The following is a 13,798-nucleotide window of genomic DNA, read 5'->3' on the forward strand; positions in this document are numbered from 1 at the left end:
CCATGCATAAAAGTCTACCAGATCGGAAGATCCTAAAAATATGGTAGTTCTAATTTTGTATATAGCATTTTTAAATTGGATACAGCCTTGCATTGGGAAAACCATAGTTATATGGTAATTGCAGACTCCGATATAAAGTTTAATTTATTTTTCTCTATTCAACACAATACTTATCTGATCCAAGTACCAAAGACCATTGATTTGTGTTGCACATTGCTTAAAGGGAGTAGTGCTGAACTAGCTAGAGTACTAGCATAATATATAACATTATTATTATCTAACTAAAGCTTAAGACACAGGAGAGATTCACACCAAACTAAAACAATGAAGTTTGATGCAAAGGAGAGATTCAGTTGCAAGAACTTATCAGGAAACATTTTTCAATTGCCAATCACTCTGCTTATTGCAACTGTGGTACTATTTCCTCTGATGAGGATCATAGACAAACCACAGTTATATGGGAGCATAGAAGAAGAAACAAGAGAATGCAACATATTTTTGGGGCATTGGGCTTCTTATCATCTTAAGGAGCCTTACTACAATAATGAGACATGCCCTCACATCATAGATCCTTATAACTGCATCAAGAATGGGAGACCTGACAGAGAGTTTCTCAAGTTAAGGTGGAAGCCTTATGGCTGTGAGCTTCCACTATTTAATGCAACTGAATTCTTGAGACTTGTTCAAGGCAAGTCAATGGCCTTTGTTGGTGACTCCATGGGCAGAAATCAGATGGATTCTTTGATCTGCCTCCTAAATTCTGTAAGTTCTAGTTCTTTCTTTTTTCGGAAGTAACATAGATCTAGCATTAGGCTTTTTTTATAAAAGTTCTAATACTATGTCATAAAACAATTCCTTACAAAAATTAACACTTTTAGGTAGAAACACATAAATAAGTTATCACATGGTATTATTGATTTTGTAATATTTTTTGAAAAATGTTGCTCTTTTTTTATAGGTTGGTAGACTTGAGGATATTACAGAAAGATATACGTCTAAGGACGACATACATTTTAGATGGTGGTTCAGTTCAAATTACAATTTCACTCTTACAATATTATGGGCTCCATTTTTAGTTAAAGCTACTGGTGCTGATCTCCGTGGTAGTGCATTTGACAGTTCAGTAAGCCTTTATCTTGATGAGCCAAATGATGCTTGGGTCAGCAAGGTTGAGGATTTTGATTACGTGATTTTCTCAACAGGACAATGGTTCTATCGACCATTGACTTTCTATGAGAATGGTCAAATTGTTGGAGGTCAACAAGGAGTAAGTAAAGTACAAGACATTAACTTGTATGGTTACAAAAAGGCTTTTCAGACATCTTTTAGAACTATCATAAACCTTAAAAGGTTCAAAGGATCGACTTTTTTAGTGACACAATCTGCAAAACACTTTGAGCATGGAGAGTATAATGAAGGTGGGAGTTGCAACAGGACAAGACCATTTACAAAAGAAGAAAGACAAGGCTATAACAATGGGGAGCTCTTGGAAGCAATGCATCATGCTCAAGTGGATGAATTTAGAGAAGCAGAAAAGGAAGCTAGAAAAAAAGGGTTGCACTTTGGTTTGATAGATATAAGTGAAGCAATGTCATTGAGGCCTGATGCACATCCTGATAAATATGGCCTTATTTATAATAAGAATGTTAAGGTTGTAGATTGTGTACATTGGTGCTTGCCTGGTGCTATTGACACGTGGAATGAATTTTTGTTCTATAAAATGAAACAAGCAATCAACAAGACAAGTACTTCAATTTGACTTGCTGTGTATGTTGCTTAATTCAACTAGTGTTTCTTTTGAAAATAAATGTATGCATCTATTTAACATTATTATATATATGTATCTCCTTGTTCTACTTAATTGTTAATGGCTAACCTATTAATTTTGATAATCCAAGTGAAATTACTATTCTCATTATTTATTACATTAATATATTTTTGTATGAGACCCTTCAAGATATGTAAGAGCTACTCAGTAATTGGAGCTAATTATGCTATGATGTATAAGCATATATTCTGTAGCAGTTTTTTTTATTTTGTTTGACAATTGCTTAAACTTTTGAGAACACTTTAATCATCAACACAAAGAACCATGAAGTGTGAGGCGAAGGAGATATTCAATTGCATGCACACATCAATAAACATTCGCAAAATTATGGCACTATTATTATTATTACCATCCACTCTACTTCTTCTCATCATGGTATTTCTTCCTCTGATACAGATCATAAATTCAAATCAATCGTCTTCTGAGGTATATGTCATCAGCACTTTGAATAGCACAACAGCAGAAACAAGAAATTGCAACATGTTTTCTGGACAATGGAGTCCTTATCCTAAAGGACCTTATTACAATAATGAAACATGTCCTTACATAATAGAGCATCTAAACTGCATCAAGTTTGGACAACCTGACAGAGAGTTCCTCAAATTGAGGTGGGAACCTTATGATTGTGAGCTTCCACTATTCAATGCAAAAGAATTCTTGAGGCTTGTACAAGGAAAGTCAATGGCCTTTGTTGGGGACTCTATTTCCAGAAATCAAATTGCTTCATTATTGTGCCTCATAAACAGTGTAAGTAACACAACCATACATGTTATTTTTTATGACTGTATAAGTTAGCCTTTTAAGTTTTAACACTTTCAGAAACTAATAGTTAGTAGGGGTGTTATCGGTTCGGTTCGGTTCGGTTTTGGGCCAAAAACCAATCGAACCGATATGTTCGGTTCTTACAAACACACAACCGTTCGATTTGCTGTTTTTACAACAACCGAACCGAATCAATAGCGGTTTGATTTGGTCGGTTTTTTCGGTTTTTAATTCCTAATGAAAAAAATATGAATCACAATAATTAGAGGTTTAAAATAGTCAATAAATTGAAATAATAAGAGTAAAACATTGAAATGGTTAGGGGTTGAGGATTTTTGTTGTTAGGTTAAAGGTTAAAATGGTTAAAACATTGAAATGTATGGATATATTCGGTTCGGTTTGGTTCGATTCAGTTTTTATCAAACCAACCAAAAACCAAACCGAACCGATCAGTTTTGTCAGAAAAAACCAAAAAAACTGATTTTTTCGGTTTTTAAGTCGGTTGTTGTAATTTTTGGTTCCGTTTTATAGTAATTTTCGGTTCGGTTCGGTAACTTACACCCCTAAGTTTTAGTTTATGATCTGCTACTCTTTCAGGATGCTAATCTTGTTGATGTTACAAGAGAATATACATCTAAGGACAATGCAGGTTATTTCAAATTGTGGTACAGCATTAAACACAATTTTACTCTAACAATAGTATGGTCCCCTTTTCTAGTTAAAGCCATGGATGATGATCCCTATGGCTATGATCATTCACTTAGCAGGGCCATGAACCTTTATCTCGATGAGCCGGATGAAGCTTGGGTCAACAAAATTGTGAATTTTGACTATGTAATTATCTCAACAGGACAATGGTTCTTAAGACCCATGAATTTCTTTGAAAACGGTGAAATTGTTGCAAATAAAAGGAGAAAAGAGGACATGGAACATAACTTGTATGGATACAGAAAGGCATTTCAAACTTGCTTTAGAACTATCATAAACCTTAAAGGGTTTAAAGGTTCAACATTTTTAGTGACTCACTCTCCAAACCACTTTGAATATGAAAAATGGAATGAAGGTGGGTATTGTAACAGAACAAAGCCCTATACCAAAGAAGAAATGCTCAAGTATTATAATCATTGGAATGTTCTGAAATCATTTCATGATGTACAATTGGAGGAATTTAGAGAAGCAGAAAAGGAAGCTAGGAAAAAAGGGTTGCAATTTGGTTTGATTGATGTAAGTGAAGCTATGGCCATGAGGCCTGATGGACATCCTGGTAAACATGGCCATTTATATTACAACAATGTTAAGGTTACTGATTGTGCTCACTGGTGTTTGCCGGGTCCTGTTGATACATGGAACCAGTTTTTGCTCTATATGATGAAGGGGATAAGCACTCCAATTTAACTTCAAAAAGTGTATTCTACATATATATATAATTATTTTATGTTTTTGATTCATGTACTATAGGGAAAAATCTTCTACTATCCCATGATTTTGTAAAGGGTTACATGAGACTTTGTGAAATGATTGATTCTGCTACAATCCCTTTCTCAAGAATGGATTAGTTTGGATTCAGTTGGTTTGAAAAGCCCTGTTTTTCGGTGAAGGTTTTAAGCCATTAAGTTAACCCAAGTGTCAAGCAAGATTAAATGTTTATTGTTACTTTCTTTTTCTAAATGCTGCCAGCTTCTATTCTTGTGGTTGCACTGTCAAGGTTGAACAAAAATGTGCATGAATGAATGGTACTGGATTCGATGGTTCCAAAACATTTGGACCATTAAATGGTCTCAGAATAGAACATGTTTTTTAAGTTTTTTTTTTATAATTGTTAAATAGTCCTTATCTAATTTTAATTACAAATTAACCTCATATATTTTATTTAATCATAAAAACTATTTTTTATTTTATAAATTATTATTTTATCATTAATCTATTATATTTATTAACAATCAAAAACAAAAACAATAACGATAATAGATTAATAATAAAATAATAATAATAATCTTTTAATCGATTGGAATAGCCAATTGTTTTTTATTATTAATAATCATAATAGATTAATGATAAAATAATAATTTATGAAATAAAAAATAGTTTTTACGATTAAATAAAATATATGCGGTTAATTTGTAATTAAAATTAAATAAAGACTATTTAGTAGTTATAAAAAATACTTAAAAAAATATGTTTTGTTCTGGGACCATTTAATGGTCCAAATGTTTTAGGACCATCGAATCCAGTGTCGTGAATGCCTATTGGATATTTCGAAAAAGATATCACATTCAATTCAAAACTTTAAAATGGTATATTTATGGGTCTCTCATCTTATAAACTCCTCACTCTTATTTTTTTTTGATGTGCTACTAACTTTATACACTCCTCAACATTAATCCTAACTAACAAATAATTATTCAGCACCGAAAAAATAGAAGCACAAATACATCAACAAATTATTAAAATGTTGCTTCTAGTAATGAATTAGTGTTGTGTTACGTGTATATATTACGAATGATACAAGATAATTAATGTGTCGACTCATATTGTATTTCATATTATGTACACATAACACAGTTCTTAAGGCAAAATATACAAGTGACATGTCCAAATCTTCTTTTTTCATTGATTATTGGTTGCAGCTTCAATTTCAGCCTTGCTTCTCAAACTAGGACAAGATACCTGCATTACAATTTATAAACAGGTTCAGAGGATCAGTAATTGTGCTCAGCTTCTTTCTTACAACTGCCATGAAGTTTGAGGCCATTACAATTCCGAAAGGTTTGCTCCTATTTCCATGCACACTCGTTGTAGTTGTTGTGCTCATTCCTCTGATGAGAAGCTTGAACGAATCAGCTTCTAGTATATACGGCACCAATTTTGAATCCGTAGAAACAAGGAGCTCATGTAACATCTTCTCTGGGAATTGGAGTCGTTATGAGAAGGGACCTTACTACAATAACGACACGTGTCCTTACATAGCGGAAAAGCAGAATTGCTTCACGAATCGGAGACCTGATAGAGAGTTTCTCCAATGGAGATGGAAACCTCATCAGTGTGAGCTTCCTCTGTTCGATGCTCTTCAATTCTTCAATCTGGTCAACGGAAAGTCAATGGCCTTTGTTGGAGACTCAATTGGAAGGAATCAAATGGAATCTTTGTTGTGCCTCCTCAGTAGTGTAAGTAAACAACTCGAAGTTGATAACTGACCCGTTAGATGACTGATTTAACTAAATTTTCATCTAACGGTTCTCAGCTATTAACTTTACGTGAAGTTGACTGCATCTGAATTTCCACCCCAATTCAGTTATTTGATAATTGTTTTGCCTCCTCTAACATTTTTCATTTTAATATTATTTTTTCTCTCCTAAACTCTTGTGATTATTTGGCATTTTGTTTTAGGTTTCTCATCCGGAAGATATTACAACCAAACATATATCAAATTATAAAGACGAAATGTATTTCAAATGGTGGTTCTATGCTGATTACAATTTTACCCTTACAACATTGTGGTCTCCTTTTCTAGTGAAATCCACTAGAGCTTACCTTAATGATACTTCTTTGGACAATGCGGAAAAACTCTATCTTGATGAAGCAGATCAAGCTTGGACTAGTCAAATACAGAATTTTGACTTCATAATTTTCTCAGGAGGACAATGGTTCTTTAGGCCCTTAACATTCATCCAGAATGACCAAGTTATTGGATGTCAATTATGTCAAAACAACACTCAACATGACTTCTATGGATATAGAAATGCATTTAGAACAGCTTTTAGAGCTATTATAAATCTTAAAGGGTTTAAGGGGTTAACATTTTTGGTGACACACTCTCCGAATCACTTTGAGAATGGAGAGTGGAACAAAGGTGGGGCTTGTAATAGAACAATGCCATATGCTAGCATGGAAGATGAGGTGGCAATGCATATTCCCTATGCACTAGAGGAGTTACATCAAATGCAGGTGGAGGAGTTTTTAGAAGCAGAAAAGGAAGCAAAGAAAAAGGGTTTGAAATTTGTTCTGATGGATATAACTGATGCAATGTTAATGAGACCAGATGGGCATCCCAATAAATATGGACATGCGATTGATAAAAATGTTACTATCAATGACTGTGTCCATTGGTGTATGCCAGGACCTGTTGATACGTGGAATGAGTTTTTGTTATATTTGTTGAAAATGCAAATGTGATCAACAATATTCAATTGTTTAGCATAAGTATTTTAATGTCATACATATTCAAATTGAGTAAGACCATTTATGCGCACAACTACCTACTCCACCTAAGACCTCTAATTAAGTTAGGAAGAGTTTTAAGTGTACAGAGAATACAGGTGTTCCAGTTGTTTTAACCGTTGATTTGAATTATAAAAAATATATATAATATATATTAATTGAGATCAATTATAAAAAATATATATAATATATATTAATTGAGATTAACGGTTAAAACAATTGGAATACCGGTGGTACTTTTAAAATTTTTCCATTAAGTTAAAGACACCCTTTTGCTTATTGAATTAAGCATTAGTTTAGTTGGTTAAAATCAAGTTATGTTCTATAATAATTATAAAAGTTAAAATGAATTTCTGTTTAAACTTTTGCTGAATCAATGGGATGATTCTGACCTTTTTATATCCATTTTTTCTACTCTGTGGTGTCCCACACCCAACCACTAATTAAGTTATCACGCACTAGTGAACTTGGTATATGAAAGAAATCAGCTAAAAGTAGGTCTAGGGTGGATTAGTTTGCTCCTCGTGAATTTTATTTGTTTGAAGAAGATGGTGGGACCTTAGTTGTCTCCAACCGTAGTTTAGTACCTTAGGTAACCTAGGTCGCAAGTGCCAAATGACATTAAATTTCGTTTTTAAATTGCTGTCAGCTTCTTATATTAGTTGCATTGCCAAAGTTTAAAAATTGCGAATCATTTATCAAGGAGTAAGTACCTAATCATATATTTCATTTGTCCAATTTTAACTATTATTTTTTATAAAAAATCACACAAATTGGGACAGTGTTCAGTAAAATTATTAGACTAAATTTATCATATACTTCTTTTCTTTCACAATATTTATTGACAAAATTTTACTTAGATGTTATTTTAAAAAATAAAAAAGAAAAAATATATTTTTAATTTAAATAAATACAAGTAATTTTTTAGCTTGCACTTGCAGGGTAAAAAATTTGTATATGGAAGTAGAATGAGTGTTATACATTAACGTGGTCATTTTTGGTATTTTTTAAAACTATGAGAGATACACAAATCGGATCCTTCGATTTGTGTTTAAAAAATTTTAAAAGTTTGGAGTACACAAATCGGACCCATCGATTTGTGTTTAAAAAATTAAAAAAATTTGGAGTACAAATTTTTTTAATTTTTTCAATACAAATCGGACGGTTCGAGTACAAAAATTGGGCGGTCCGATTTGTACTCCGTACATTAAATCATCCCACATTTTAGAAAAATACCACAATAGATCACAATTTAAAAAAATACTATTATTAATCCAATATTAAAAATAAAAAAATGGCACCTTGCAGTATATGTTATTTTAAAAAATAAAAAAGAGTATATGTAAGTGTTTAAATTACTAAGGAGTGTAGTGCAGGGCGCTGCAGTGTAAGTAGCAGTGTAAGACCAGAGTCCAAACCTTATCAATAATATATTTCTATGTTTATTTTTGTTTATTACAATTATCATTTGTTACAGTTTCCATTATTTCAGCGCAGTTTCCTAAAAACAAGAAACCGGAGATCTGCACTGCAAAATAAAAAAATAGTAACTAGTAAGTGTGCAACAGAGAAGAGTTGAATCTAGTAAGAAAGCTGAGGTTGGTTGTGTGTGATGAAGTTAGAGGGTACTGAGATTTTGAAGTGCAACTATGCAGCAAGAAACATCCCCAGAGGTGTGGTTCTGTTACCCTTCACTCTTGTTGTGATAGTGCTCCTCTTTCCTCTCCTCAGAACCTTGAATCTATCAGCTTCTAAGATATTTGCCACAAGCTTTGAATCTAAAGAAGAAACAAGAAGGAGTAGTTGCAATGTTTTCTCTGGGAACTGGACTCCTTATCTGAAGGGACCGTACTACAACAATGAGACATGCCCTTTCATATTTGACAAGCAGAATTGCCTTCTGCATGGAAGACCTGACAGGGAGTTTCTTCAATGGAGATGGAAACCTAATGAGTGTCAGCTTCCTCTCTTTGATGCTGCTCAGTTCTTGAAGATGGTCAAAGGGAAGTCAATGGCCTTTGTTGGGGATTCAATCGGGAGAAATCAAATGGAGTCCTTGTTGTGCCTCCTTAGTTCTGTAAGTAATTAATTTTAGTATTTTACTCTTTAATTTTGAGCTTAATCAACAAAACAGTCTATTATACCTCGATTCTTCCCCCTGTTCCGTTCTGTTTTGTTTCAGTTCTTGAAGTGTATGAAGGGGGCTACACTGACCAAGAAAAATCAATTTTAACTTTTTATATATGTGGCGAACTAGCTTGTGAATCTAGTACAGTAGTTCTCACAAACTTGGATGATTACAGTTGATGAAAGACTCCAGAAGTCTCAGGCAATTATTCTGCAACATGAACTTAATATTTAGCACTTTAGTACACTAAGGTTGAAGTAAATAATAATTAAAATATTTTAAGTAATATTATTATGTTAATGATTACAAGGGCAACCCACTATTGTTATTGTCAAGAAATATTTTTATTTTAGTGAGCTGACAACTGCTCATAGCACATTTCAACACAAGCCCAAATCATTCTAGTTTTTTATTTCATTCATGTGCACACAACACTACAACAGAGTATCAACTATCAAATATAAATGCTACTTAGTACTTACTACTTAGACATAAACTAGTTACTCTCCAAGACAAAAAAAAAAAAAAAAAAAAAAAACTAGTTACTCTCATGGATTTAGTGAGCTCTAAGCCATTTATTTCAGGTTGCACGTCCTGAAGATATTACAGGGAAACACGCATCAGACAGCACATACTTCAAATGGTGGTTCTATCCTGATCACAATTTCACTCTTGCATTATTATGGTCCCCCTTTCTAGTCAAGTCCAGCAAAAGTTATCTCAATGATAGTTCTAATTTCTACCTTGCCGAGAAGCTTTATCTCGATGAACCAGATGAAGCTTGGGCTAGTCAAATTGAAGACTTCGACGTTGTGATCTTATCTGGAGGACAATGGTTCTTCCGACCGCTAACATTCATGGAACACGACCAGGTTGTTGGATGTCAAAAATGCCAGAACAACACTGAGCTCGACTTCTATGGATACAGGATCGCATTCAGAACAGCTTTCAAGACCATTTTAAATCTTAAAGGGTTCAAGGGGTTGACATTTGTGGTGACACACTCTCCGAACCACTTTGAGAATGGGCTGTGGAACACTGGTGGTGGTTGTAATAGAACAAAATTAGTTACCACCGTGGAAGAAAAGGTGGCAGTGCATCCATATGGAATAGAAGAATTGCACCAAATACAAATAGAAGAATTCAGAGAGGCAGAAAACGAAGCTAAGAAGAAGGGTTTGGAGTTGGGTTTGATTGATATAACTGAAGCAATGCTGGTGAGGCCAGATGGGCATCCCAATAGTTATGGGCATGCCGTTGATAAAAACATTACCGTCAATGATTGTGTTCATTGGTGCCTGCCAGGTCCTGTTGATACGTGGAATGAGATTTTGCTATATCACATGAAAACAAGGATGTGATCAATTAAAGTCTCATTTTTTTTTTAACCAGGAGTCTTCAATTGTTTTACCATGAAATGGTATAATATTAGCTGACTAAATGCCAAATCGTGATTTATTTTATTTTATTTTATTTTTGGGAAGAAATTATCTTTAATTATTTATTGTGTTTCAAGGTACATTATTACTTTTTATATTGAAATTGCCACTCGTAAAAAATTGATTTTTTTTTCTTTTAACAATTCTTCTTCTAAACATTCCAAGACCTTCAACTTCAAGTATAGATTTGGCCCTCTAATCTTTTTTATTATTTCTTTTTTATTTATAAATTCAATAAAAATATGTATAAGTGTATTAATAAAATCAAGAGAAGAACGAACAAACTCAGACACTACAAATATTCTCTTTCCGTTCTTTTTTCTAAGTTTGGTTATTCATACACAATAAGAATAAACTCCTCACGTACTCGTTTCCCATTCCCCTTTTGAAACTAAAAGAAAACCTGTTACATACCTTCTTTCCCATCTCCAATGGCTGATCCTTTCTTATGCCCAGTGACAACCAAGAAAATTTTAGACATGCATGTTTGGAACTTAAGAAAGATTCCAAGTTCTAATTGGACAAGGTTGCCATTTCCTCCATTTGAATTTGTTTTGAAAGTTCCACATCATCATGAGGATGAAATTCCAGACTTGAAAAGAGCTTTCTTGATAGAAAAGGAATGCAAGATTTATCTGGCTGGAGTCTCATCAGAATCAGAACTTTCTTCCGCATGGGAATGGAATAAATGCAACAACAAGTATGATTTTTATTATTCATATTTTTTATTTGTGATTACAAGGTTCTTATCAATATATAGACCAAGAGTACGCTAAGAGTACGCTCGTTATGGAATAATATCCTAATAAATTATATTGATTTTTTTTTATCCTCTTTGATATTTTCCTAATTTTGTTCCCTAATTATGATATTCTAATAGTTATATTTGAAGGACCCATTGCTGTAACGAATGGCATGTTCAACAGCACGATGAAATTGGACCTTGATAGAATCCCAGGAGAATAATGGTATAAGAATGATATTTGAAAAATGAATACATAGGCCTGCTGTTAATATTTTGTAATATTTTGTTTTTACCTTTTTCATACAATATAAATGATAAAGAATAACTGCTTTTTTTTTGTTGATATTAATAAAGAGTTACATATTCTTACATTTTTTTTAACTTGTATATGACCAATTACCAATAGCAGTTGACCAAAGTAAAAAAAAATTGTTAGATATATTATTTATATATTTTATTATAAAATATTAAAGTAAAATGAGCCTTTAAAAAGATATAATATAAAAAGTTTGTTTTTTAATACTACAAAACAGTTTGCATTTGAGTTGTACTAAAATGTGATGCTAACTCTAAGTATTGAAGGTTTAGCATATTTTTTGTGCTCAGAAATATAAAGAGTCAGATTTTGGTTCTTAACAAAATAGTTGTTATCTTTTGATTAAAATATTTTCATTTTTTTGTTGGCAAATACTCAGTTGTTTTGATGAGACATAAAACAATTGAATGCGAGTTTTCATCTTTTTTTTTTTGTTAAGACTTAAAGAACAATGACATCCAGAAAAAGCTAATTTTTAACAAAATCAATACAGAACACTGCAGTCACGGGTTCTTAAATTAATTCGCTGGATATCCTTCCTCCCTTATTTAGAGTGGAATACTAAACTTTAGAGAATGGAATCACCATATAACAAAAAGAATAGCTCAATGGAATCTTTAAAGATAGGTTCAACACTATGCATGCATATTCTCATGCATGGATAATTACAACCGTTAAAGTGTCTAATCTATGTAGCACATTAAATGTAATTAGAACTAAAGTGAAAAAGATTCCTCACAAATAAACAAAACCTCCAAGGCAAATTCATCTGGTCTTGTAAATAATTCTACAAGCATAGAGCATGTTGTTCATGAAAACTGGTGGGATTTTCTGATGAAATTGGAAGGATTTTGAGATGAGGAGCGGGATGCAGGAAGAAATCGCAAGCGTAGCATTTTCGGAAGCTTTGAAAGAAGAGAGAATGAGTACTACAGAAAAAACAGAGCCACTACGAGCCGTTGTAACTGGCGGAGTGTGGTTTCTCACTTTCTCTATGGAAAAGAAAGGAAGAAAGTGGCACGATTCAGATGGTATTGCATCCGTTCAAAAAAGGGTAAGATTAATTTGATAAATGATTATACTTTTAATTTCATCATATTTAATATTAAATTTAAAAAAAAATTGTTATCAAAAGAGTAGTATAAAACTATAAATTCTGTTTATCATGTTTTTAATCTCATTAGCAAGTGGATGGGGCTAGATAGATAGAATAAAAATTTTATTAGATATAATTATTTGCATATCGTGAACTTGAATTTTTAGAATAATTGATTTTATGATAAAATAAAAATTTGAATTTTGCTTTGCACATGAATGTCTTATAATACTTGGAGTTGAAGCACACAATAATTTTAGTTTTTTTTTTTGTGTGTGGAATGCGACCTTCTGCCTTGATAATCAAATAGGTAGGGGTCTTTTGTGCTTTGCAGGTGGGTTTGTGGGTTTAAATATATGCTGAGGTTTAAAATGCAAAATGACTAATTAACTTTATATTTTAATAAAAAAATAATTTTATTCTTAATTAGCTAAATTGAATTTTATATTTTTTAACATTTGTGTCTATATTAATAATTTTATACTTTGAGAACAAGTATAAGATGTATTTATCAAATATTATATGTGTGGCTCCTGTTTATTGAGAACTAATTTTAATTTACTATGGTGAATTCTGTAGTGTAGAATAGTGTAGAAGTGACTGTCTTTTTATATTTATAAAAATGCAGTGTTCACTCGTTTATTATGCCAAGTGTATATACGAGAGAACTAGAAGTGACATTTTACAGTCAACTAGAATGAGATTCGCGCGATACGCGAGCGGTAAATTAATGATAGTATATAATAAATATTAAAAATAATTATATTTTGTAGAATTAAAGGTGTTTTGTTTAAAATAATTTGTAGTACAAAAGATTTGGATGTTGAAATTGTACAAAGTGATATTTTTATTTGGTGGTTTGATTTTTGCATTTGTTTTGTTGATGAACTTGGTCTTCTTATGTGGTGCTCGTCCTCCTTTTTCTTTATTGGTTATTGTTAGAGTTGTTGCTTTCTTCTTTCTGTCGTAGATTCTTATAAAGACATGTTCTTTATGAATTGTTGAGTTGTATACACTTTCTATTGTGTTGCTTGTTCCATCTTTGCATGTGTGTTCTTCTTCTGAAGATGTGTCTTGAATTTGTATGATTTTCTTTCTTCTTAATCTCTTGATGTACATGCGGTTTTCCAATGACATCTACGATAAAAAGAACAAAAATGTGTAGAATTTTTTTAAATAAGTTATATTTAATAAGCATAATTGAAATAGTATAAAGTGAAATTACCTGTTAATATTTTTCTTTGACCAACTCTTTCAGACAATGTC

General features: G+C 32.3%; 4 protein-coding genes across 4 annotated transcripts; all 4 read left to right on the forward strand.

Annotated features, from left to right (window-relative positions):
- The first annotated feature begins 201 nt into the window (after positions 1-201).
- On the forward strand, positions 202-1,825 carry LOC112786295 (protein trichome birefringence-like 19). Its single transcript, XM_025829685.3, has 2 exons — positions 202-762; positions 959-1,825. The coding sequence occupies exons 1-2, from the start codon at positions 325-327 to the stop codon at positions 1,757-1,759; spliced, it is 1,239 nt and encodes a 412-aa protein (XP_025685470.1). The 5' UTR covers positions 202-324; the 3' UTR covers positions 1,760-1,825.
- A 227-nt stretch (positions 1,826-2,052) lies between these two features.
- LOC112784296 (protein trichome birefringence-like 19) lies at positions 2,053-4,169 on the forward strand. Its single transcript, XM_025827449.3, has 2 exons — positions 2,053-2,575; positions 3,188-4,169. The coding sequence occupies exons 1-2, from the start codon at positions 2,093-2,095 to the stop codon at positions 3,983-3,985; spliced, it is 1,281 nt and encodes a 426-aa protein (XP_025683234.1). The 5' UTR covers positions 2,053-2,092; the 3' UTR covers positions 3,986-4,169.
- A 1,018-nt stretch (positions 4,170-5,187) lies between these two features.
- LOC112782328 (protein trichome birefringence-like 19) lies at positions 5,188-6,804 on the forward strand. The gene is made up of 2 exons (XM_025824680.3): positions 5,188-5,754; positions 5,978-6,804. Exons 1-2 carry the CDS (start codon positions 5,326-5,328, stop codon positions 6,761-6,763), a joined length of 1,215 nt encoding a protein of 404 aa, XP_025680465.1. The 5' UTR covers positions 5,188-5,325; the 3' UTR covers positions 6,764-6,804.
- A 1,386-nt stretch (positions 6,805-8,190) lies between these two features.
- LOC112785009 (protein trichome birefringence-like 19) lies at positions 8,191-10,399 on the forward strand. The gene is made up of 2 exons (XM_025828411.3): positions 8,191-8,885; positions 9,521-10,399. Exons 1-2 carry the CDS (start codon positions 8,421-8,423, stop codon positions 10,295-10,297), a joined length of 1,242 nt encoding a protein of 413 aa, XP_025684196.1. The 5' UTR covers positions 8,191-8,420; the 3' UTR covers positions 10,298-10,399.
- The last annotated feature ends 3,399 nt before the right edge of the window (positions 10,400-13,798 follow it).

Source organism: Arachis hypogaea, chromosome 20 (genome assembly GCF_003086295.3).
Source record: "Arachis hypogaea cultivar Tifrunner chromosome 20, arahy.Tifrunner.gnm2.J5K5, whole genome shotgun sequence".
Lineage (NCBI taxonomy): Eukaryota > Viridiplantae > Streptophyta > Magnoliopsida > Fabales > Fabaceae > Arachis > Arachis hypogaea.